This window comes from Halichoerus grypus, chromosome 8 (genome assembly GCF_964656455.1).
Source record: "Halichoerus grypus chromosome 8, mHalGry1.hap1.1, whole genome shotgun sequence".
NCBI lineage: Eukaryota > Metazoa > Chordata > Mammalia > Carnivora > Phocidae > Halichoerus > Halichoerus grypus.
In genome coordinates, this window is record NC_135719.1 from 70938417 (window position 1) to 70963570 (window position 25154).

The window sequence follows — 25154 nt, forward strand, 5'->3', positions numbered from 1 at the left end:
TCCTTTTCTAAATCAATACAATTTTTCAAATTTATTTTTTTCTTAAAGAAGTACTTCTAATCTCTGTCAAAAGGGAGGTGAGGAAAGGTCCTCCCTCCCTTGTAAACACTGAAATACAGATCTGAGAAACCAGGGTCGACACACACAAAAAGTGCATTTTACAAAATATCAACTAAAATATATTTTACATGAATTATGCTTCCATTGAAATTCTACCAGCTGCATTTTCAGGTTCGAAAAAATATTTCCACATCTAAGAGATTTCAAAAGCATTTAAGTTCTGGGCAGCAGACCCTGCCTCCAGGGGAGGAGGGGCCTTGATCTCTCCTGCTGAGTGAGGCTGGGCTCCTTGGCCGCAAGAGCCCAGCACCCTGGGAATGAGCAGGCTCCCAGGCTGGCTCTCCAGAGCCCCTGCAGCCACTCTCTGCCAACCTCTTTTACTGCCCCACTCCTTCCTCCAAACAGCTTATTCAATACAAGGGCACCCTAGTCCCTTCCCCTCGGGTTTGGGATTGGGGTTTCCATGTGTAAATTCGCCTCTGAAGGCTCCAGGCCTCCCCCAAGCCCAGTGACCAATCGGGAGCAGCCTGTCTTCTCAGGGATAGCACAGGGCCTGGGGTTGTTGGTAGGGCCCTGGGGGTTCGCTTCGACCTCCCTCTCCAGACCCAGCCTGACTGTCCTCACCCAGTGTCACCTCCTTAGCTTGGGCTGGGTCTGTGCCTGCCCTTTCCTAGGGGAGGAGGAGGAGGAGGAGCGCTGCCCTCCTTGGCTCCTGCCCCCAGGGGTGTGCCCCGGGGAAGTGCTAACAGCAGCGCCCAGACCACACAGTGCTCCTCTCCCCCTCCCCACCAATGCTCCTCTTTGGTACAAATAGGATAGAACCAGGCTGCTCCAGCCCCCTCACAGAGCCCCGGGGGGCCAGGGGCCTAGTCCTGGCAAGGACAACAGGGGGCCCAGCCTCCTAACCTACTCTGGGGAGCAGCATGAGGTGAGAACAGGGCCCCTGGGAAACGGGAACAAACTGAAAATGCAGGTCCTTAGCTCCTAGAGTGAGTGGCTGCAGCTCAGCAGGTCTGTGGACTGATACAGTGTTGATTCTCGCAGGGATGTAAATTAGTGCAATCTACAAAAGACCAGGGTAAGGGTGGGGGGCAAGGGGAGCCACAGCACTCCTTTGGTTTGATTTCAGGTGGGTGTGGCTTGAAGAGTCAGGTATGAAGTTCTGCAAGAGGTTTCCTACAACCTCCAAGTGTAAGGCAAGAGGAAAAGTCTTCAATAAATCAGGTAGCAATTTTCCTTGCCCCCTGCCCACCCCCTCCCAGCTCCCTTCCGCCCTCCCAGACATGACAAACCCCATGTTGACCAGTTAGCTTCTGGGAAGCCAGACCTGCTGGATGGCCCTCACCAGGAGGCAGACAGGAAGCTGACGCCCACAAGTGGGCCACACCCATGACTGTGCGCACTGGGTAACTTGTCCCAGCGCGGGGGCTACTGCAGGGGCAAAGGAGGAAGCCAGGGAAAGGCCCCGAGTCTAGAAAGAGAAAGTCTACGCTCTGGAAGCCAGACTCTGGCTCTCTATGCCTCAAAGGAAGGAGCTCGGAGCTGTGCTAGAATCTGGGAGAGCCTGGTCCCAGGCTGATGGGGAAGCAGTGGGTCACAGTGGGTGAGGTAAAGCTGGCTCCCGCTCGCCTCCCCCCCCTTGAAGGGCCCGGGGGGGGGGGCTAAAGAAGAGCCTGTTGGGCCTTATTCCTGAAGGACTCTCCCCTCCCCCCAGGGCCCCATGCCCCTCAGGCTTGGCCCGGCCTCAGGGAAGACTGCTTCTTCAAGTCTCCACCCAGGCAACCACAGAGAGGTACTCTGGGCCAAGCTGAGGGCTGTGATGCTTTCCTTATACCCTGGCCTCCCCTTCCCTCCCCAGGGGCCCAGTACCCATAGGGGTCCCTGCCCTCCCCCCAAGAGAACCACAGGCCAGCAACCTCGAGCCCCTGTGGCCCCTTAACCAAGTGCTGTGCTTCAAGCAGTGCCCCCTGCCTCGGGCCCCACTTGCCCATGGGCAGGCCCAGTGTGGGCCTGAGGAGGCTACTGAGGGTTCTTGAGGATGCGGCCATGGCGGAAGTCATAGACGTGGCGGCAAAGAAACACCAGCTCAGGGTCCGTGTCCTCGGGCACTGTGCGGTGTGGCGGGGTAGAGTAGTCTGCAGAGGGGGGCACCAGTGCTGTCTTTCGGCTGGGGAGGCCCTCGCCTCGGCGCTTGGCCATGGCACAGAATCTGCAGTGACACACACCATTTGCTGTCTTTACCGCAGCCGCCTCTGCAGGAAGATCAGCTCCTTCCCCACCCTGCCCAGAGAGCTGGGGCCTCCCCTCCCACCCCCACAAGGGCTGGTGCTGCCTCCATCCCTGGCCTGGGAGCTCCAGCCTCTCTGCCGATCGCCAGTCCATCTTCTCGGTCACTGGGGGAGCACATCTGCTGGGACCTCCCTCCCAACACCTGCCAATTCTCCTCGATGGTTCTCTGAGAGCAGTACTGTAGCCGCCCCCAAACGCTGCCCCAACCACCCTGCCTCAGAGGAGGAACAATTTTTCTTCTACAAACATCAGAAGGCAGAAGAAGGCTGTGAGGTAGAACGTTCTGGGAGGTCAGGCCCTGTGAAGGAAATCCTCTTGGGAAGCTCGGGCAGCCCCTAAACAGCCCTGGGGAGTCTGAGGGGAGAAGCTAGCCAGACGGGCAGGGCACCACCCACCTGCAGTACTCAGCAAAGGTCAGCACATAGCATTTCTCCTCAATGCAGGCCACACTGTTCTGGTCCTGATGTCGCGATGCAAAGACTTCATTCTGCAAAGGCTCAAGGAGAGAGAGGGGGACATTGGTACCAGGGTTGGAAGCACGTAACTGCAGAAGCAAGGCCGACATTAACTCTTCTGTTGGGACTCCTGACCTGAGATAACTCCAGCCAGTGCCCAGAAAGCCAGGGAGCATCCCCCACCCCAGGGCACTCCTCCCAGGTCCCGTCCTACTCAGGAACAGCCAGGGGCCTATCCAGCAACGCCCCCCGCCCCATGTCATCAGCCTCCTGACCCCCACCCCCAGCTCAGGGGAGGAGAGGGGAAGTGGTACCCATCTCCCCATGAGATGAAAGGTCCAGCAAGGGCAACAAAGTGCCGGGGAGCCCAGGCCAGGGGCCGAGTGACCACGCCCGACGGCACTACCTCTCCTAGCACCCTGCTTGGTAGCGTGCCCGGGGGCGTCCCGAGCCTCTTCTTTCCTCCCTCTCGCGCCACATACAGCAGCAAAGGGGGCTAGGGGTGCAGCCCCACCTCCCCTTTCTTGGGGCGAGGACATTGCCACTTGCTCCCATTCTGGCATGCCCTTGGGGGTCTCCCTTCCTGCTCCCCCTTTCAAGGAAAAGGTTACTATTCCCTTTGAAATGTGAATTGGGGCAGTGCTGCGAAAACAGGCTAAAACCCAGGCCCGTCTGTGGTGTCCAAGGTGACAATGACTTGACTGCCCGTGGCTGCCTCCCCATTCCATGTTCTTGGTGCCACAACTTCTCCCTGCCACCCCGGCCCTCCCCGATACACTTGCCAGGCAACTCACCTCGTGCATGCTGGGACTGCGGCCTCCCTGTAAGTGCTCTGGTCTGTAATACCACAAGAGGCTCATCATCAGTTCTCCTAGGGGGACAGGAGAAGCAGTCATGGCTTGAGCTGGCAACCCCAGAGTAACTCAGACAGGCAGGCAGGCTGGCTACCTGCCCGGGACGATCATCCAACTTCGATGCCTGGGCCAATCCTACAGGCTCAGCCACCCATATCCCCTGCCTCAGGCCAAGCCTGGCAATTCAGGGGCCTGGAATGCTGTCAGGCATGGAGGAAGAAGGGGGAAAAGGTACTGACAGGTGAGGTGGGGGGACAGGTGCCCAGGTCCTGGTGGCCGGAAAGGTTAAGGAGCTGATCCGACCCAAACCATAGGCCATCTTGCGGCCCTTAGCAGCAGACAGATGGTGGCTGAGTGGAGGGCAGCCTCCGTGGCAAGAACACGAGGAGACCAGTGCCAGGTCAGACTGCAGGCAGGGGGTACCTGATTCAGGGTTCTCCCAGAGGGCAGAGATCTTGGCCACATAAGGCGTGGACGTCTTCCGTGGGCCTGACTTGAGGAGGACAGTGTCCCGGACTCGGATCGTCTCTCCATGCCGCTCCACCGCCTGGTAGCTCTTTCGGATGGCTGGTTCTGGCTCATCCTAAGCAACAAACCAACAACACAAACGGGCTCATGAGGAGGGGAGGAAGGAGGGAGTGAGCGGAAGACATTCTCTGCGTGCTTTCCTCCGGGCAGTCAAACCACTGAGGACGGAATACTACAAAAGCAGTTTGCATAGTGGTCTCTTCTCCCTAAGCCTGGCTTTCAGGGCCACAACAGGGGTGGGAGCTCCCCATGGCTAGAGAAAGGATACAAAATAGGAACAGGGGTGGGAAAGTGGCCTAAAGCTTCTGGGGCTGCGCTGTGACCAACACAACCCAACAGCCAGTTCCCCTGCTCCAAGCCCCAGCATCGAGAAGGTCCTCAAACTTCCTATTGGGGCAATTTGGTTTTGATCTTTAAACCACCACTGTGAAGTGGCACGGCCCTGGGCAAATTACTTAATCTACCGCTATACCTCAGTTTCCCCGTCTGTGAAATGAGGACAGGAACATGGGATACACACCTCACAGGGTAGCGGTGAGGATGAAAGCACCTTAGCTCAATGAAGTTTAGTCGATAACTCTTTTGCTCAACCCAGATGTTCCTGGATCACTCATTGCCTAGCCCAATTTTCCCTACACATACACTTATCCAAAGAGCCTCCGGGAGAGTCCTCCATTTTATAAGCCAGGATAGAAAAGACAGCATAAGCAAGGATGAGAGGTGAACACACTGACCGTGCACCCCCTCACCTTACCAAGGCCCGCGGTACCGGACCAGCTGGGGCTGGGGGAGCAGGCTGGGCCAGCATGATCAGTTCCCAGACAGGCTAGAGCCAAAGGTTCCCGGGATCCCCTCACAGCAGGTCCTATGTCCCCACGGCCACCTTCCCCTTCCCCCCGGCGCTAACAGCTGGCACTCACCAAGACATAGACAGCCTTCTCACACGCAGCCCCGACGGGCACCCAGCCATTAGTGCGGCGGCGGCGGCGGCGGCGCGGGCGCGGGCGCTGCACACGTGGTTGCTTGGGGTGGCTGGGCCTGCATGCGGCCTTGCTTCTCGCCGTGTGCCTACAGCTAGAGCCCGTGCGCAGACCTGACTTGGAGCCGCTGGGAGGCTTGGCGCTCTGAGGGCATGCGCGGGCTACTGTCTGGGGCTCCGAGGTGGGGGTCTGAAGATGGGGGACGGGCTCTGCTGCAGGCGGCACGCTGGGCACAGGGCATCCCAGGAGGGGGTGGGCAGGTGAGGCAGGGTGGCCGGCTTCCGGGAGAGGAAATTCCAGCTGGCCCAGGGACCTGCAGCCTTCTGGGAAAAAGGAGAGAGGGGGTGAGGGCGGGTGAGGATGAGCACTAACCCCACTGGTGCCCCTGCTTTCAGAGCCTGCTCCTGTCGTCATGCTGAGTGTGAAGCCTGAGGCTGCCGAGGTGACAAGCGGAGTCAGGGGCCATTAAGGTGGATCGTCAGAGTGACTGGCCAAGGGTGTTTCTTGCCCCTGGAGACTGGCCCACAGCCATCTCCATCTCCCCCTGCTAGCCTGAAAGAAGGGGGTGGGGGGTAATGGGAACAGTGTCTCTAGCTCTGACTTCATCTCCTCCAGAGCTCCCACAGTGCTCAGGAGCAGGGGGGCCAGGGTCAGCCCGGGATATGAGTCCCAGACCTGCCACTCACTGGCTGTGTGACCTCCGGCAAGCCACGCTACCTCTTAGTGCCCTGCAACAGAAGGAGGGGCGGCAACCATCATATGGGGGTCCTGGGTGTTTCTCTTATCAATGCCTCGCATCAACCCTACGAGGTAAGTCCCATGACCACCATTCTATAATGAAGGAAACTGAGACACAGAGCAGTTACTGGCTTGTCCCACGATCACGTGTCTAAGGAAGTGGGGGAGAACATTTCACTCCAGGCAGTCTGGCTCCAGAATCTGTACTCAATTACATGCCATGTGGCCTCCCACATGTAAAGCGCTCGGAACAATACCTGGCACGTGGTGCTTACTGGGGTTCCAGGGCGAGGGGGCAGGGTCCTGGGTCCCACGGATGAGGGGTCTAGATTTGGGAGAGTGATGCAAAAAAGAAGGAAAAGCCCAAGCAGCAGCCTGATCTCATTTCTTAGAGCTCCAAGTCACGCCAAAACCTGAAACAACCAGTCTGGCCAGTCAACTGGTCTATAAAGTTGTTTTATAGACCCCTACCAGAAGGGGTGTGGGGTGGTGGCAGGGAGAGCCCTGGTAAGGCCTGGCCTCTCACTTCACCAGCAGCAGGGCAGACTTGCCAGACAGGATGGCTCTGGTCACCTCATTTCCACCCGGGAGCCAGAGCCGGAGCCTGGAGAGGCATGTGAGGACACTTCTGCCAGTCTGGGGGAAGAGAGCCCCGTGGAGGGCTGTCCCACCGGCTGCAGTGCGAGCCTCTCAGGTGTCCGGGCCTTGCTAGGAAGGCAGACACCAAAGCCCCAGGCCCTGTTAGCGTCCTGCCTGTGTAGGGGACTCTGCCTGTCTGTTCTTGGCGTGTGCCCACTCTGTTAGCCCCTCGCGAGGTGAGGCTACGTCTGCGTACTACGTCCCCTTCAAGGCCTGTACGGCCAGGGCGAAGGAGTCCTCCTGTGGCTGGCACGGGGCCTAGTACCCACCACCCTTCCCGTGAACGCTGAACTAGGCCAGCACGCAGATGGAATGGGCTCCTGCAAGGTAGAGTTCTAGCTCTCCATGAGGGAGGCAGAGGGACACAAGAGCGACTTGGCAAAAGCCCTATTTTCAACATGTAACTTGCTACTCAAGAGTAGAAGAACGGGCATCCCGATGGGGACGGAGGGGTGGCTCTCCCTGCCCCCTCCACTGCCACAATGCTACCTGCCACGCCAAGAAATCCCCATAGACAGTGGGGAACAGAGCTAAGAGCTAGACACGGGCCCCTTTTCTGGGACTACTCCACGGTTTGGGGCACGAAACTAGGGGAAGCCTCCCTTCCCAAAGCCCCCGACCTCCCACGTAGTAGCTAGACCTCAAGGAGCCCCACGCCGATCCATGGCCCACCCTGCTGCGACTGGACATCCCGCACCTAGGAAGTCTTACCTGCTGCAAAAGGCATTTTGTAGGGGCAGCCGCCGCAGGTAGTGCCGATGTGGGTAAGAGATGGGGGCAACATTTCACAGATGCTGTAGCCATTCACTCCAGTGTCCTCGCTAGAACAGTAGCGAGAGCCCCAGGGAGTGTGCTGGAAAGGGGTGCCTGCGGGCACTGAGCTCGGTGCCAAGAGGAGCCCCTCGTTAGGTGCAGCCACTGGGGACAACTTGCCCTCGGGAAGCATGGGGCAGGGGGCGTAGCCTCCACACTGCAGCCCGTCTTGGCTGCAGTAAAGGTAGAAGCTGCCTAGGGCAGTGAGCTCAGGTCGACCGCACAGGCCACTGTAGTGGGCAGGGTTGCCAGGCATCGGCAGGGGGGACAGCTGGGGTGTGGGGAAAGAAGGCTGGTGCAGTTCCTGCTTGGGGGCAGGCGACTCTTCGCCTGGGCGCCCAGGCTCTGGCTTCAAGGCTGCCTGCCCACCCATCAGCAGAGGCAGGTGGGGGCGCAGCCCCAAGGGACTCTCCAGAGCCTTGCTCAGGGGCTGGTAAGGTGGCTGGCTGGCTGGCCCCCGAGGGGTGGCGGATGGCCATGGCTCCTCGGGGTGCCTCTGCCAGTCGAGTGGGCCTACAGCCTCCCCAGAGCCAGGGCCCTGCTGGGCCTTGGGATAGTTCTTGCCATTGATCTTATTAGCCCACTTTGGCCTCGGAGCCCTCAGCGCCGGTGGCTCTGCGGAGCGCCCCTCTGCTTCTGGGTGGGCACGCGGTGGCCTCAAGGGTAGCTCCCGCTCCTGGCTCAGCTTCAGGAAGGCAGCTGCATTCAGGCTGGCCAGTCTCTTGGGCGCTGGGTCACCATCTCGACGGGCACCCTCATCCGGTGCTGGCTCTGGGGACAGGTCCCGACTTCCTCCTCCAAGGTCCTCGAGCCGGGGCCGCTTCTTGGAGGAGGACCAGCCGCCCGCGGCCCGGTCCCGGCTGCGGTGAGAGTCGCCCCCTCGGCTGCGACGGGTGCCCACCAGGCTGCTGGCATCCTCCCGCTCCAGCAGCAGGTTATTGAGGGCCTCCGCATTGAGGGAGGCCAGGCGCCTCTTGCGGGGCTGGGCAAGGCCAGGGTCCTCACTGGATGGGGCTGGGCTCGGGGGCTTGGGCAGGTCAGGGGGCAGCTCATCAGCCTCATCTGCACTCCGTGGACCAGCCACATTCTCCAGGCGGGTCAGGAGCACTTTGCAGGCCTTGGGCTTCTCGGGGACCAACGGGCGCTTACGCAGTGGGTAGTTCTTGCGGCGCCCGGTGAAGTGCCCTGGGCTCTCGGGCATGCCTGCTTCCACACTCTCTGCCCCCGGCTCCGTACTGCTGCCTTCCATCTGCAGGGGCTCCCGGCGGCCAGAGGGGCCCGAACTCAGCATGGGAAGGGACTTCCTCCGTGTGTGTGTCATGGGGTACTTCCAATCTGCAGGGCAGAAGGGAGAAGCCCACCGTGACCTGCCTGGCCTGCTTTCTCCTCTGCTGCAGCCCGTCCAGTGTCAACGCCCTCCCCCTTCGGTAACTCTGGCCTACCCTCACCCCATCTACAGCCGGATTTTCCCAAGACCCCTCTTCCAGAGTGCAAAGGTCCAGTGGGGTCAGGCCACCAACAGCTGTGCAAGGACTGGCTGCCCCACTCTTCTTTTAGCCTAGGGTCCTTCTCTGAACTAAGCCCTTCAACAGCCTATGGAAGGATGCAGGCCCTGGGGTCAGAAGACAGAAGGCGCTGGGGGCAAAGTTCTCAGTTCTTTACCTGTCCTTCTCCCGCTAGATACTTATCACAGGTCAGGAAGAGGCTCTGAAGACACCAAGCCAGGATGGGGCTGGGGTGGTGGGAGCCCATCTGCTCCTTCAATAACATTACCAATCCTTCCCCCATCTTGGGGCTTCTGAGATTGGCCACAGGAAGATAAGGACAGAGACAGTGAGGAGCTAAGGTGAGGAACCCGCCTGCTGGGCTGTGGAGAAAAACAAAGTCCAGCCTGTGGGGACACCCTGCCTGGCACGTACAGCAGGACAGCCATAACCTGGGTCTTGCTGGAAAAGCCCCCTGAAGGGGAAGGCCTGGCTGTGAGGAGTGCAGGGTCAGGGGAGGTCTCAGCCAGCCCCAGGAGCCAGCATTCCTGGGTAGGAACCCCACGCAACAGCCTCTAAGAGTTCGGGAAATAAAGTATCAAAGACAAGAACTAACTGGAGACAAACCGACAAACCAAACCTGGGCTGCCTTGCTAGCCCTGCCCTGTTTCTCAGGTCTCCCTCCTGGTAGGCAAGATGCCAGGCAGAGAAGAGGACTGGGGGGGTGGGGCATGGCAGGAAGCCCAAACCCCTGGACAGAAAATGCCCACGACCAGGCAGCATCCTGCCCCCAACATACCTGGGGCAGCCTGGGCCCCGTCCTGAATGAGAGGCCAGAGCTGGGCTGTATCCTGGAAGCTGGCACGGCCAAGGCAATGAAGAACTGGCGGGGGTGGGGGGGTGGAGGCGTCAGTGTCAGTGGTCTGAGACGACTGAGCCGTTCACTCCCTACCTGCTCCCCAACCCAAAGCAAGGGGCTGCCTAACAAGGTGCCAGACAAGGCTCTGCCCTCCCAGGCACCCCGCAGCCCCCTCCCCACCCAGCAGGCCCAGGCTTTCCAGCCTGATTTCGCCACTGCTGCTGTTATTCATACTCCCTCTCCCAGAGAGGCTGGGAGCAGTCCCTGCTGGGCCAGGATTTAACCCTGAAAGCCCCAAGCCTGAAGGCTCCCATGGATTCCCGAGCCCTTCCCAGGCAGCTCCTGTGGCCGTGGGCCAGTGGCTGGGGTCACTGGGTATCTTCTCTCCCCACACACACTGTACTAGTTGAGAAAGAGTTCGGGAAACCAGGCTGAGAGCATCGTGGGTGTCAGGCTCAGAAAGGACTCGGAAAACTGGAAAAGGGAGGCACCGTGCCAGGCACAGCTCTGGCCACATGCAGGGCCCTGCCACTGCCCGGAGACCAGGTGGGGCAAGACAGAGGCACAGGAGGCAAACCCACTCCTCCCTGAAGCACAGATAGAGGAGGGCTCCTAAGAAATCCCAGGTGGTCGGCTAGGCTCCCTAACACTGCCCTCCCCCCCTCCCATGCAGGGTGGCCCCCCATCCCTGTTTGCTCAGCGGGCTTATTAGCAATGCCTCCTTGCACTCCGAAAAAGCATCCTTTACAATCCACAGGCCCTCTTCTCAAACGCGGGGCACCCCTGTGCTGGAAGAGGAGCCCCAACAAGAAGCACATCTGTATTTCCTAGGAAAGCCTAGGCCCAGCCCTTCCCCACCCCCAAAGGGCCTGGAGACAGAGGATCCGTGAACAGACCACAGACCGCACAGCTGAGCAAGAGCCGAAGCCCCTCAACAGGCCCCAAGTTACCAGAGGAGTCAGGCCTGGGAATGGCTGGGGGCCAAGGCTGAGGTCACCTGGGCTTGTGGCCTTTAAGGACATGGACACCAAGTACAGAGCAAGGAGGGGCCAGATGGGAAAGAGAGTGAGCTCAGGGAGGTGCTTGCAAGCCTGGCAAGCAAAAGCGCTCTGACTGGAGGGCTGACTGGCCTGTCCCGTCGTTGCCCCCGTACCCCCCCAGTTTGCTGGTGGACCAGCTGCAAGGGTGGACTCTGGGATACTGGCCCCACCCCCTCAGACTCCCCCTCTCCACATGCAAAAGGTCCCAGCAGGGAGAGGCTGGGAGGGGAGCCTGTCCCCAGAACTTGGGGACGTGTTCCCTATAGTGTCTTCCTCCTTTACCTCCCATTCAGCTCTCCAGTCCCTCAGGGACACCCATTGTCCCCGGATCCCAGGAAGCCTGTAAATCACAGGGTGCACGTCACATTTCCAAATCAAGCCTAAGAGCTTCCTGCTAGCCTCTCCTGAATCCACCGAACCCCTTGTCACCGGCAAGAGAACTCCTAACTTTCATGTGGTGCCTAAGGCAGCAATGTCACTCACCGTCCTGAGGAGAGGCTGGGGTCTCTGCCGCCTGCCTCGCTGCACTCCCATCTGAGGAGAGCGAGTATGAGTCATGCTTTGAAGCCAGACTTGTGAGAACTTCAGATGCAGCTTTTCCCTCGGGTGGGGCTGGGTGCAGGGGGCTCCCAGACTGCCAGGCCCCTCTAACCTGCAGGGGTGGCCCAGCTCAAGGAGGGAGGGCATGGAGAAAACCCTGGGAAAGCAGGAGGCGTGGTTCCCATTCCAGCTCGGCCAATCCTCCTGCTGTCCTGTCCCCACACACTAGCCCAACCAGGAACTTCCTACCACTGCCGAGAGACAAGGGTGCATGGGCTCTCTCAGCACCACCCTTTTCTCGGGGAAGCCCTGCCCTCCCAGGCATAGGTAGTCCGGGTCCCCTCGGGAGAAGGTTCCTAGGAGGGACTCCCCAGGGCATATCACTGCTCACCTAGACTGTGTCAAGTTAGCTCGCACTGAAGAAAACCAGTCTGACTGTCCCCAGCTCTGATGAGCAAACAGCCAGCTGCCATGAAGGACAGTGGCCGGCCGGTGTCCTCCACACCAGAGACCCAGCGAACCACAGGCTGAATCCAAAATCCCGAGTGTACTCTAAACACAGCAAACAGGCCGTCACAGGCCCAGGCACTGTGGGTCACGAAATTGAGGGGGAGAGCAGGCCCAGCAGGCCCAGCTGAAGCGTTGATATCCCGCATCCCACGTCTGTCCAGGGCTAGGAGTCCTCCCCACACAGGAGCAGAAAGGGAGGGAGGACTTGGCTTTTGCCCTCGGGCTGCAGCAGCATCAGGCACCTGGCCCACTCTCACGGGCAGGGCACACCCCAGGGGCTGTGTGCAAGGGAGGGTCAGAGGCCTGGCGAGTGTGGGCTGTGGGCAGCACTGAAGGGAACACCAGGGGGTCAAGCCCAGATCACTCCTGTAAGCAGGGGCTGCCCTGGGGCAGGAAGACGTTGGCCACAGCTCTCCCCCCACCCCTTATTTACTCAGCTCTAGACTGTACACCCACCTCCATTCTTTGGGGTTCAGGACCCAGGGCTCTGCCCCACTACCCTTCCTGAAACCTCTCTCACCCACTCAGGCAGGTCTTAGGCAAAGGCAGACCAGGCGGTCACCTGGGTGAGGGTCAGGAAGGGCCCGGCCCCAAGCCGCCTCCCTCGATGATACCCGAAGTGACACAACTGGCACTGAGTTAAGCACTGCCTTCCTGTGCACGCTCTCTTGGCGTAACTTCCCCCCAAAGGAATAAGAGCTTTTCACGAGCACTGAGCTTCTTAAATCTCCTATCAGAGAAGAAAGGCAGCAAGAGCACAAAGGCAGGCTCCTGCTCATTTAAATGTAGTTGGTGCTACTTCATGAAGCTGCTGAAACTCTTATGATAAAGCCAGGTCAGCCACGGCTGTTATTTCTCGAATCCCCCCACGCTGGTAAACTGGAAAGAAGCCAGCCTTCGAGGGAGGCAGCCCCACATTTGCAAGCCAGCTCTGCCCCTGGTAAACAGCTTAACTTCCCTGAACTTCAGACTCCTCATCTCCAACGGATACATCAGAAGGAACTTAGAGTGGTGGTGAGGATGACACGGGTCTCTGCACAGGCAGGCTGGCAGATGCCCCCACCCCGCCTTCCGGACCCACAGACAGAGGAGGGCAGTGTGCCCTTGGCGTGGGGGGTTCCCCACATCAGGGGCCCGGAGCCGTGGGGGCTGTGAGAAATCTGAAAACCCAGCCTGCACCTGAACTCTGCTCTGCTTGGATTCTACCAAAGACACCCAACCTTTCTCCTCAATCCCGGAGAAAGACGGACACTGGGGTGGGGGGTGGGACTCGTGGGGGGCTCTGTTTACAACACAATGAGAGGACAGGGGCAGAAACTATACCCCAACAAACCCTGAACAACAGCTCCATGCGTCTGGGAAATACTCAGCTGGATGGTGAAAGGGCCAGGGGATGGGGTCAGGAGGCGTGCGTTCGCCAGCTCCCGCCGTGGGACTGCTGCTTCAGCACGAGCACCCACAGACAGCAGAAGTGTCCAAGCCTCCGGGGTGCTGCCCCCAAAGAGAAAGCAGTGGCCTCGGCCACTGGCCCCGCCTCCCCGGTGCCTGTTCAAGCCTCACCGACTGTGGGCACCTAATTCACTGGGCAGTCAGGCTGGGATCCTACAACACTTGGGCAGGAAGCACGTACGCCACCAGACAGAACTGGCCCGACCCGTCTGGAAACAGCTCGTTTTATGGAGTGCCTTCGGGTCTGGTGGCCAACTGAAGAGCTGGGTCTGCCCCTGGAGGCACCAAGCCCATCTATGGCCTGTCAGACCACCTGCTCCTCCCACTTCACACTCGAGGCCCCCAGGAGCCCAGAGAGGTGGCGGCACCCGGGCAGCGAATGTTCACACCCACGCCACGTTGCGTCTGGTACCTCGGCCAGCCTGGCCCCCATCTTGGCTGCTCCTGTCTGCTATGACCATCCCAGCAGGAGGGCCCACACACACAGGCCCAGAGCTGCACCCAAGTATCCAGAACCCCACTTACTTCTGGCTTCAGACGCAAAGCCGGACAGCCTGCCTCTTGTAACTAAAGGAACACAAATCTCAGTGGGGAGGAAGGGGAGTTCTGAGTCAAACTATAAAGGGACTCTCTGATTTTATATGAGAATTGCAATTAAGTGCAGGAATATAGTTAACAGTAGAGCTGAAGGAATCTCCTCACTAGAAATTGCCAGTGCCCTGGTTGTGGGGCAAGGCCCTTCCTTTAGGTAGGGGCTGACAGTGAGAGAGACAATGTACCCCTAGGATCTAGAAATCAACATACACACGTGGACCACTGAACGAGGATACTGGGCAGAGAGCATTGTATTTTAGTCACACCACGGTGCTCTGCTTTAAGAAACTCTAACCTGGGTGCCTGGGTGGCTCAGTTGGTTAAGCGACTGCCTTCGGCTCAGGTCATGATCCCAAGGTTCTGGGATCGAGTCCCACATCGGGCTCCCGGCTCAGCGGGGAGCCTGCTTCTCCCTCTGACCCTCTCCTCTCTCATGCTGTTTCTCTCTCAAATAAATAAATAAAATCTTTAAAAAAAAAAAAAAAAAAAAAAAAAGAAAGAAAGAAACTCTAACCTGACAAATCAGAAGGTAATCACATGCAATGCAAAACTAGTTTGTAGAGGGTTTCCTTAAAGGCACACATACCCTCGTGAGGTGATGTGCCTTCCCCAGCTTCTTCCTGGTGCACACCCCCTGTGCACACGAGGTAGACCCGCATCCGCAGGTGCCAGTCCAGCTAAGCCAGAGCGCCTGCTGCTCATTCCCAGGCACACGGCATCTCTTGTGACCTTACTCATTCAGCCAACACTGGCTGACCTCTCACCGTGGCTCAACACAGCAGATGTGAGACCGGCAGCAGCTAGAAGCCACGTCGTGCTGCCGCTGATCCTAAGTGGGGCTGGTGAACAGCCTGAACTTCTCGGAGCCTTGGTATTCTTGTCTACACAGCAAAGCTGTTATGAGGATCAAGTTAAATGAGAATGTGTGCCTAGCAGAATACCTGGGATACAACAGGTGCTCAATACGAGCTCACTCTTTTCCCCTGTGTGTCAAGTATGAGGCTAAATGCTGAAGAAAAATGCCAAAGAGACGAAGAAATTGGGGCTTGGACTGGTAGGGAGAAAGAGGACGAGACAGCGTGACAAGGACTGTAACAGGGTCCTTGGGGTTCGGCGTGGGGAGCTCTGGCTCCATGGCAGCTTCACGGAGGCCAAATCGGAGCCGGGTCTGCATTTCGACACTGACCGAGGGCCTGCTTCCTGCCGGGCGGACGCAGGGAGGAAACAACAGCCCGAGAACTTTGCTTCATGAATATCTGGATGTAGGAAGCAGCAACAGACCAAAGTTGAAGTCTTGAGGCAGGAGACAAATGCAACCGTTCCCAGACTCACCTTTAGGAGCTCCATGTAAGATTACTCCAGCCTGGGGGACAAGAGAGTTCCAGGCTAAGGCTCCCTCACACCTTCCCACCCAGACTCCACAGCACCCAGGCTGGGCCGGAAGCACATCTACTCCTGGAGCAGGACCCGTTTGCTCCGGGCAGTTAACAGCGGGGGAGAAATCAACAGGAACAGAGACAGGGCACCCCAAAGCTCAGCAACAGGCCCTCCAAAGCTCAGCAACAGGCCCTCCACAAAACCAACAGGAAATGTCATGCCTCTGACACACAATTCTTCAAAAAACACAACAATAGCTCATCAGCCTGCTCCGGACACCTGCCCAGGAGGGCAAAGGATACGTGTTGTTTCAACCACCAGGACACTGCCGGAACCAACAACTTAGATTTCTAAGATGGTCTGCCAAGCCTGGAGGTGCTATCTCTTGTCCTGAACAGAAGAAACTGGCTGGCCAGGCCAAGCTGGGAGCTCTGCCCTCAGACTCCCCGGTGGAGGGCTCACCTCCTGAGTGAGCCAGCCACGAAGAACAAGACCCAAGACCAGGCCTTCCCAACACTCCACCAGCACCGTCAAAACCACAAGGCAAACCCTACTAGAGTTTCGGGGACCCAACACAAATACCTCACAGGTAACTAATTAACTAAATGATCAGTGCCACCCTCATTAGGATGCAAGCTCCATGGGGACAGGTGGGCTCTGCCTGCCTTAGCACTAAATCTCACCCGCAGGGCTTAATAAGAGCTTGTTGAATGAACAAAGATCTGGCTGCCCACCTGCTCCACCCCATTTAACATTTCTATTCTAGACTGATGGCATCACTTGGGAACTCTGACCCCCCCAACTCTCCCCAATTCCCAGGAGCCCACTGTGCCTCTTCAGTGTGATCAACAGTTCAACAGGGCTACTTGCGGGTAAGCTCCTGTATTTACGTGGCACCACCCTCGTCCACTACCATCCTCTTCCCTCTCTCCCAACTTGCCCAGCTGTACCTCAGGCAAATACTCCTCTCGCTCCACCTCTCACTCCAAAGCACTGAGCAAGCAGGGGCGGACCTGGAAGCACACCTGTACCAAGACAGAAGGTCACAGACGTTCAGCTGGACTCCGCCGCGGAGAACCAGCAGTGTCAGTCCCCGAATCTCCGAAGCGTGCGGGGTAGGGAATACTTGATTCACCGCCGAGGCTTCTAGTCTAACAGGATGGCTAATGTTTGTCAAGCACTCACTACGTGCCCAGCACCACCCTAAACGGGTAACATTCACTCTCATTTATCCTCACGATTGCCTCCTGAGGGGGTTGTCACCACCTCATCCAAACGAGGAGAAAACAGGTACAGAGGGGTAAAAGAACTTGCCCACACTCCCGTGCTGCAGACGGCAGAGGCGGGGCAGGCGGGCTCAGTCCCAAAGCCCATACCCCCACTGCAACCCAGGACAGCTGGCTGGCTCACGGACCAACGTTCCACATCAACCTGCACAGTCAATTTCGCATTTTCTGTGTTGTTTTAATTGTTGGTATTAACTTTTAGTCATTTTTCCTGATTTTACATCACAAAGGAACTGAAGATGTACTCCAATGAAATGGCAGCGGCGGGCCAGAGAACATACACATACTTTTACAAATTGTTTCTACAGCAAAGTCTGCCCACAGTCCCCAGTCAACTCTCATATGCGCTTTGGTAAGAAATCCATTTCATATCCTACGAAGGAGTAAAGGGCTTCGAAGAGATGTTGTCTTGATTTTACAATAAATCCAAAAGAGAAGGCTATAGACGGCCCCACACATCTCACCACAGCTCTTGAACCAGATGCAATCTCCCTCCAGCGCAAACTGCAATAAAGACTGACATTTGGTCATCACACTCCGACCGACCAGCCATCTTAATATTCAAAGATGTATTAACTGCCCCATGGCTACCTCTCTTTGGGCTGAGTAAATCTAAGTCCTTTCAATTTTCTCTGAAGATCACGTCTTATACTCATTTAATCCACTTTATAATTCTTTCCTCCGTCCTGTGGAATCTGTGTGAACCCCTCCAGGCACACGGCAGGAGACACCCCTCACTTCTTGAGGAGGGCCTGCCAACTCTGACTCTACTAGGAATGTGACTCCATCTGCCCTTCTGGCATACCTGTCAGGGTATCCTGGCATCAAACAACACCCTAACACCTTTCCCATGATTTCTACAAACATCCTCTAAACCCTAATAATTCACCTCTAAACCACCTGGCCAGATGAGAATGTGATTAACAAACTAAATCTCCCTCCCTCCCCCGCCCCATTTTAGACAGCGAGGCTCAAGTTGGAGAAGGGGCCCAAGGGTGGGCCACCCCGCTCCTCTGCAGGCAGGAAACTGAAAGAGCCTCATGGGGGGACTGGGGGGGGGGGGAGGGTGGGCAGCAAACAGGAGCCAGAGATGGAAAGGAAGGAGAAGCAGCCACCACCACTCCAGGTGAGATCCTGGGGTCACAAAAGGCAGAAGCATACCTTAAGGTCCCACTTCCTGAACCAAGGGCAGGGGGTCAAAGCACGTTGTCCCCCCAAACCCACTGGAAAAGAAACGGACGTGAGAAAAAAGATGTAGACACCAAGTTTCTGCCTGGCATTGATCCTGTTAACTACAAGGAGTCACTTATCATTTCTTCCGTTCAGGTAACTTGGTCACAGTGCCTTGGAAAAAAAAAAATCCCATTTCAAATCTCAGAAAGGCTCAGAGACAAACCCATTCGTTTATTCCTGGTGGATCAGGCCTGCAGAGGCTCTCAAGGACAATGTTTTTTGTTTTTTTGTAGGACGCTGAGTCAGGTGAATAACCAACCATCCTCTGCAGGTGTTTCCCACTGGGAAAAATGGAATCTGCACAAAAATCCTTCCCAGGACACAATACAAAGTCCTGGACATGACTTTGCCCTGAGGCCTGCTCAGCAAACCCACAGTCCTCTGGTCCTGAGCGGCTGCAGCACATGGCCTAGGGCAGGGCACCAATTCTGCCACTGGAAGCCCTGGGCCTGCAGCCGCTGCTCAGCTCGGTAAAGCCGCAAAGCCGAGGGGGAGACAGGAGCTCAGTGGAGCTGAGGGGGCTTGTCCGGCCAGCCGTCTGCCCCGGAGCAGGCCTCTGCAGCCTCTTCCTCCTCCTCCCTGTTAGCCGGTTTACTGCTCATTAGTGGTACTACCAGGAGGTGGGCAGGGGAAACATAAAGGAGCTGAAATTCAAACCGGGCCATTTTATTCCAGTGAGGTACCTCCCATAAAACCAGGCAGGATTTCATCCACCAAGATCTCCCTGGACCCTTGACCTGGGGAGGTCGAAGCAGCCCAGAGGGTAAGGAGCTGCAGAATCTCTGGGCCCGGGGCATCAGGAGCCTCCGTTTCTAATCTTCACGAGCTCTTGAATATTCTCTGTATTTCCTGCCTTTTCAAAGTTAACAGGCACTCTAGCCATGAGCTGGCCCATCCGGTCAAGGCCATGGACCCAGAGAGCAGAAGTGCTGGGGCTGCCCTCGGTATGGAACGAAGCACTCTCCTTGTCCCTCCGAAGTCCCCCGCACAATGGCAAGTTCACAAAGGAAGTGAGTCTTGCCAGACTGTGCTAGCAAATTCCCATAAATACTTGGGCCAGGGTAGTACTGCTTATGTAAAATGCTTCCCCATTGAGAGATGCTGCTTTATTTACATTCTTCACAACCCATTCATAAAAAGGAGGCCCTTTAATGTTGGGGCTGTTCATATAATGCTCCATAAACCCAGCAGCTTCGGCTGGCAGCCTTAGTTCAACACAGGCTACTTCTCAGCTCCAGAGACTTTTTCCCTTAAGATTTTTTTTTTTTCTTTAATGACTCACCTTGCAACAGGGCGCTGAGGCCAGATGTTGCCAAAGCAAGGCCAAGAGGAATAAGGACAGATAAAATGAAAACACACAGGTCCTCCCGAATGCTGGGATAGAGAGGTTGGAAGAGACGAAAATCAATAAATTGAAAATCCCCATACAACTTCAATGTGAAGTATGTATGTTGGGAGGTTGAATTCCTTCCAGGTTTACTGAAACTTCCTTTATGGATGTCAAAACCGTCCCCAACTTATACCTCTACCTACCAGAGAGAAGGTGGGGAGGGAATTTTTTTAACCCCCAAAGAAAAGAAAGCCGAGGGCTCATTCTGGTCTTTAATTCGCATTGTGGATGAATAAAAAAACAGTCATTTTCTCTGCCTCTTCACAGACGTGTTCCAGGGGCTGCTGGATCCAAGAGGGGCACAACCGGCTCAGGGTCATGAAACTCGGGCAGACCCCAGAAAGAGAGGAAGGACTGTGTTCTAGGACGCACAGCCAAACGGCCTGAGCAGCTGAGGAGAGAGCCCGGGAGATGCATTCTGAGGTAGCCTGTCTCCTGCCACAGTGGAAGCAAGGAGGAGAGAAGTAGTAGGGATTTTTTTTAATTGACGGGAGCGGTCTGCATTGCCATGGCAACTGTGAGGGGTGGCCTTCCCGCTTGGAAGGGAAATGCTGGCCCATTAATCATCAAACTGGGGCACAAAAGGGAGGTTTGGGGGAAAGGGGATGGATGCAGAATTTATTTTTTCACTGTCTCGAGTCAAACCAGTCCCCAGTTCTCTTTCCCATTTCCCCCGTGGTCCAAGGTCTGATGGTAAACAAAACGGAAGTTCCAAGAGAGTTGGGATCATAGCTCTCCCCTCGATGGGGTGGGTCCAGTGTGGGGCTGATCGTGCCTCTGATGTCAGTGACAAACACCTCTTCCAATGCCAGTCCCCAAAGTCCTGTCCACAGGCCAGACCCAGGAATCTTTTTCTTTTCTGTTCTCAAAACCGTGTTTTCTCCCTCATTTACACCCAGGATTGAGAAGAGATAAAACATATGGATTCGTTTAGCATGGACAACAAGGAAAATTGCCTAAGAGCAGCAAAGCCGGGTGCAGAGAATGGCCTGGCGGGGTAGGAGCAAAACAGCACTACAGCCCTTTTCAGTGCGTGTCTATATGGTGTCATGTGAGCAATCCACAGGACGGACTCTCCACCAGCTGAAGTATCAGAAGCAACAGCTAAGTTCCATTTGTTCCCCACGCTAAAGCACCCCAAACATGCCCCACCTATGTGCCTTTGACAAAATAGGTTGGAAACCACCAAGGACTCCATACTGAGCATTTCTTGGGAAGAAGGGAAGGTTTCCCCTGTTCCCAATCAACTAAGCAGCCAACTGCATTTATTCATTCAACAAAACAGCATGCAGAGCAGTATACCAAAAATCCTAAAATATTCTCTCTCTCTCTCTCACACACACACACACCACTTTAACACTCATAATGTCCCTGTCTTTAAGAAACCTCCAACCTACAAAACAACTCGAGAAGACACCATGTTATAAAATCCAGGTTCACAATCTCAGAGGCAAGCAATGGCGGCCTAGAGGGGCCTGACTGACAAAGATGAGTAGGGTTCAGGTGGGAGGAAAGGAAGGCAAGAGGCTCCTCACTGGGGTCAACCAGAGAAAGCAGCAGAAGCAAAGATGCGGGGAGAGAACTGTGACCCGCACGGCTAGGGGGGAGCCTAGGGGGTCCATCTAGGGTCAGGCTGCAGGAAAAGAAGAACCACTGAAAGTGTGTGGACAGGGGAATGACATGGGCGAAGGAGTGCTTTCGGAAGAATGATCTAGCAGCTGTGTACAGACTGGATCAGAAGGGCCAGAGGAAGCAGGAGGGAAAAGGCGACCAGGACAACACAGGCCTGCCATGGGGACAGAAGAGCAACAGAAAGGAAGGAAAGGAGGGCAATAGGAAAAACAGAGAAACTCTTCACTGGAGTAAACTCTCCAGAGCAAAGCCTCCTAAACACCTGACCAGACTGACTTGAGTCTCTGGCCAGGTAAGAGCCTGTCAAAGAGGCAATTCCCCTTTATATTCCAGTGGCCAGACCAGGTCATCCCCATCTGACTGCCACCAAAAGAAATCACATACCATGTAGCCCTAAAGGAGGTAAGAAGGCCTTGAAATTCATCATTCTCTGAATCTTAGACATACAATTAAATCCTCTCAGAACAAACGTTAGTCTCCTGCATGAGATAATACCTCCCTTTCCCACAAGCCTCAACTCCACCCAGGCTGGGGTATAGACCCTTCCGAGGAGGGGGTTGGAGGGTGGCTGTGAATTAATTCCCTGCCCATACTAAGCAAGGCTGGCACGCAACTTTCCCAGGATGGGCCTCAGTTGGGAGAAGCTCCTAACCAACAGCTACCTGAGGTGGGACTTGAACCCAGAATCTCAGCAAAAGTGGACATTCAAGAACAGCTTCAGTCCCCCTGTCTTTGTGATCCGAACTCTTCAAAGAGGTATAGGGAACCCTGAGGAGCCCTGAGAGTTCTGAGTGGGTTTTTACAAATGGAAAACAGCATCCAGCTTAGAAATGATCACTGGTGGGGATAGAGGCACTCAAGAGCTTAAGCCACTGGTTCCCAAGTATCCTCTAGCTAGCCAACGACAGTGATGTCCCTCCAGGACATGTGCTCCCTCCAGGGCCCTTTTCTCCTTTTTTCAGAAGACATGGGAGTGGAGAGGGTAGTGGGAAAGTCTCCGGGTGCCACAAAGGAAAAAGACTGGAAACCTTTTCATTTAATCATTAAATTACTGCCTGGATTTATAAACTCCAGCTTCTCATTATCCTTTGTAAGTATCTTCTTGGCTAAAGAAAAGTGCTGAAAACAGTTGAGGATGGGTTGCTGGAGCACATTTGGGGGGAATCTCCTAGTCTCCAATCCAACTGGTCTTCTACCCTCTTAAGGCTGTCGACAATGGGCGACTAGATGTCCCAGATGGGACTAAACCTCTCCTCATGGGCAGACTCTGCTTGCTGAAACCCCTCATTCCTAGTAGGCTCTAGAGTGGCTCACCAGACTGTCTCCTAACCCGGTCACCACCGGCCAGGCCCACCGTGTGCACAACCCCACCTCTGCCCCTCTGCTCCAGCCGGGTCGACCCCACTCTTCCCAGAACCGGGAGGTGATCAGCGGCTGGAGCGGTGAACCATTGCCGCAGCTTCTCCCGGCGGGCACCCTGGCCCCCGCAATCCCTGGGGCAGAGTCCGGCCCTGCCGCCCGCCCCTCGGGGTGGGTGGCTCGGACCTGCTCCCCTCCCCGACGCCACCACCTGCGCCCGCTCAGGCGCCGCCTTTGTCCGGCGCTTCACCGCGGAGCGGGCCCCTCGGGCCCGACCTGACCTGGCCCCCGGCCCCGGAGAAGAGGCGGAGAGGCGGGCAGGGCCAGACCAGGCCGGGCCGCGAGCACCGGGTCCCGCTGTCACTTGGAGGCGGTCTGACAACTTCGATCCCCCCCGCCCCACCTCGGACTCGGCCGCCGCTCCGCACGGTCTCCGCCGGGCCTCCCGCGGCCCACGCTCGCTTCTCGAACCGGTTCCCTTCCGTCTTCGGCGCCTCCCTTCCTTCCAGCCCGATAGGGTCGGGTCTACATTACCCCCGGCCCCGGTGTGGCCCCCAGCCCCAGCCCCCCATCCAGCAATAACCGGTCAGCTCCCAGCGCGGGAGGGCGCCCCCCACCCTGAGCGGGCGATCCCGCGGCGCCGCCCCCGGCCGCGGCCCCTTGCCTCGGGGACCGCGATGGGGGAGGGGGCGCGGCACGGGGGGGGAGGGGGCGCGGCGCGGGGGGGGCGGGGGCCTTGCCGCCCGCGCACTCGGAGGCGAGCCCGCTCCACCGCGGCGAGGAAACGACCGGCGTCCTCCCGCCCTCCGCGGCCCGGGACGCCCGCGCCGCCGCCGCCCGGCCGAGCTGCCACCCTGCGGCCGCCACCCACCCCGCCCCCAGCCTGAGAGGCGGGCGGCCCCCGGGGGCTGTCACCTCGAGGCGCGCTGCGCTCCCCGATGGCGGGACCGTGGCGCCGGACCCGTGGAGAGGGAGGCGGCGCGAGCAAGCGGGCGGCCGCACCTGCTTCGCGTCGTCCGTCCGTCCGTCCCTTCCCGGGCTGACGGGGGCGGCGGCGCGGCGCGCTCGGTGGGGCGCGCTGACGGGCGGCCGGTCCTCTCCCCTCCACTCGTCTACCTCCCTTGCTCGCTCCCTCTCGCCTGCTCGTTCCTTCCTCCCCCCGCCCCCCGCCCTTCCTCGACCCCGGCCCCTAGCTCACCCGGACAGCGGCGCGGACGGCGCGGCTCTGGGCGCCCGCAGGCCCCGGCCGGGCTGGAATCCGGCGGCTGGAACCCCCCGGGGGCGCTCAATTCCCGGGCTCCACGCTGCTGCGTCAGCGCCTCCTCCTGGGGGCCGGGGCCGGGCGGGCGGAGCGGGGGCCGCGGCCGGGCGGGGCCGTCGGGGGGGGCGGGAGCGCCTGGCCGGGGCGGGCGGACGGCGGGGGCCGGACGGGCGGGGCAGGCAGCCGGACGGGCGGGCGGCGGGGGCCGGGCTCCGGGATCCGCTACGCCGCTCGCGGTTCCCCCACAAACTCCCCGAGAGCGGAGCCTCCGCCGCCCTCCTTCCTGCTTCCTCGTCCCCAGCCAATCAGCAGCGCGCCCCTCGGCCAGCTCCGCCAATCAGCCGCCCCGCCCTGCGCTGGCCCCGCCAGCCAATCCGGCCCTCGGCTCCCCCTCCCGGTCTCCGACCAATCAGAACCGTGGGTCGGTCGTCCCAACGCAGGGGGCAGCACGAGGCGGCCGGGGGAGGCGGTGCGGGGAGTGGTGGGGCCTGGGGGGAGGGGTACGGTGCCAAGGGTGGTGGCGGGGGGTGGTTTTCTTTGCCGGCTTCTTGGATTTTTCTCTTCGGCTGCAGAGCCTGAGCCGGTATCCCATGGTGACCCGACCCTGGCGCCCCAATCCCCCAGCTGCTACCCCACCCCCCGAGAAATCTTATCTCGCCCCCGCCCTGGCCGTCACCCCTCTACATCCCCTTTCCCCCTTCTCCTCCTTAGCACCCACTGTAGAAAACTGCGGGCCGAGAAACACCCCACCCTCGCCAGCGGCTGCTGCCCCCAGGGCAAAGCCTCGGGAAGACCAGCCGAAAAATCAAGCGAGGACAACCCCCCTTTCCTGCAGAAAGGGCCCCAGACTCCAGCGAAAGGGCCCCGACTGCTGAGAAGCCCCTCCCGCCCTTGCCTCATCTTTCCGACTTCCCTGCCTGCCACGTCTCCTTTCCTTTCAAGCAAGGTCGGTCCTAGCTCGGTAACCCCTCACCCGCATCTCTTTTTCCTCTTTCTCCCCTTCATCTACCGCCCCCCACTCCAGCTCCTAATTCACCTTTCTCAGAAGCAGAGTGTGGAACCCTCATCCATTCCCAGCTGACAGCAGAGCCTGGTCTGTGAGTCCTTGACACCCACACACCCTCTTCCACCACCGCGGGCAACATCTGAGCTCTCCGGGGGAGGGGGGAGGGGGCGGGCAGCCTGACAGCCCCGGCTGGCCTCCCTCCCTGGCGTCCCCAAGCCGGGATGGGACCGAGCGTGGACACTTACCTGGCTTCCCCCTAGTCACCGAATGCCGTGGCTCCGTCTCACACCCACAGACGTGCCTTTCCAAGCCCGAGCACGCTCGCGGGGTCAGCGGGGTGGGTGGGCACAGCGGGCTGAGGTCACACGGAGGGGTGGGAGGTCCCTGGGAGGTGCGGGAAGGGGCTGTGTCTTGGGCAGCTTGTGTCGCCAGAGACGGCAGAGAGCTTCACGTCAACAAGCACTGGCTGTGCACATAGTAGGTTCTTGAGAAATGCTGAGTCCACCCCAGAACAAAGCCTCATTCCCAATTCAGGCGGGGGAGGGGAGGTTTGGGAGGTAAAAGGAGCAGCAGCAAAAGGGGTAGTGTCAAGTCACCGGAGCGCAGGGAGCAGCCCGGGGGGGCTGGGCCGAGGAGCGCCTCTGGCACAGAGAAGCACCCCGAGTGCTGGGGCTGCCCGAGCCTGAGGAGGAAGCCAGCCTCGGAGTGTGGCTGAGGGGCTCCTGCACCACATGCTGCCTAGCCTTTCCTAGACCTTGAGACTCCAGCCCGCAGAAAG

At 58.1% G+C, this 25154-nt stretch overlaps 1 protein-coding gene across 8 annotated transcripts; it reads right to left on the reverse strand.

Moving 5' to 3' along the window:
• Nucleotides 1-24721, reverse strand: BAHD1 (bromo adjacent homology domain containing 1). Of its 8 annotated transcripts, none has more exons than XM_036084265.2 (7): nucleotides 24622-24721; nucleotides 7255-8691; nucleotides 5107-5489; nucleotides 4082-4241; nucleotides 3599-3675; nucleotides 2745-2845; nucleotides 1-2269 (listed from the first exon to the last, which is right to left on the reverse strand). In XM_036084265.2, exons 2-7 carry the CDS (start codon nucleotides 8675-8677, stop codon nucleotides 2080-2082), a joined length of 2334 nt encoding a protein of 777 aa, XP_035940158.2. In that variant the 5' UTR covers nucleotides 8678-8691; nucleotides 24622-24721; the 3' UTR covers nucleotides 1-2079. The 8 variants fall into 8 exon arrangements, with proteins under 8 accessions (XP_035940158.2, XP_035940152.2, XP_035940151.2 ...); XM_036084259.2 differs by lacking the exon at nucleotides 24622-24721 and adding an exon at nucleotides 24407-24476 and having other exon boundaries at nucleotides 5107-5486; XM_036084258.2 differs by lacking the exon at nucleotides 24622-24721 and adding an exon at nucleotides 24407-24475.
• Between the last annotated feature and the right edge of the window lie 433 nt (nucleotides 24722-25154).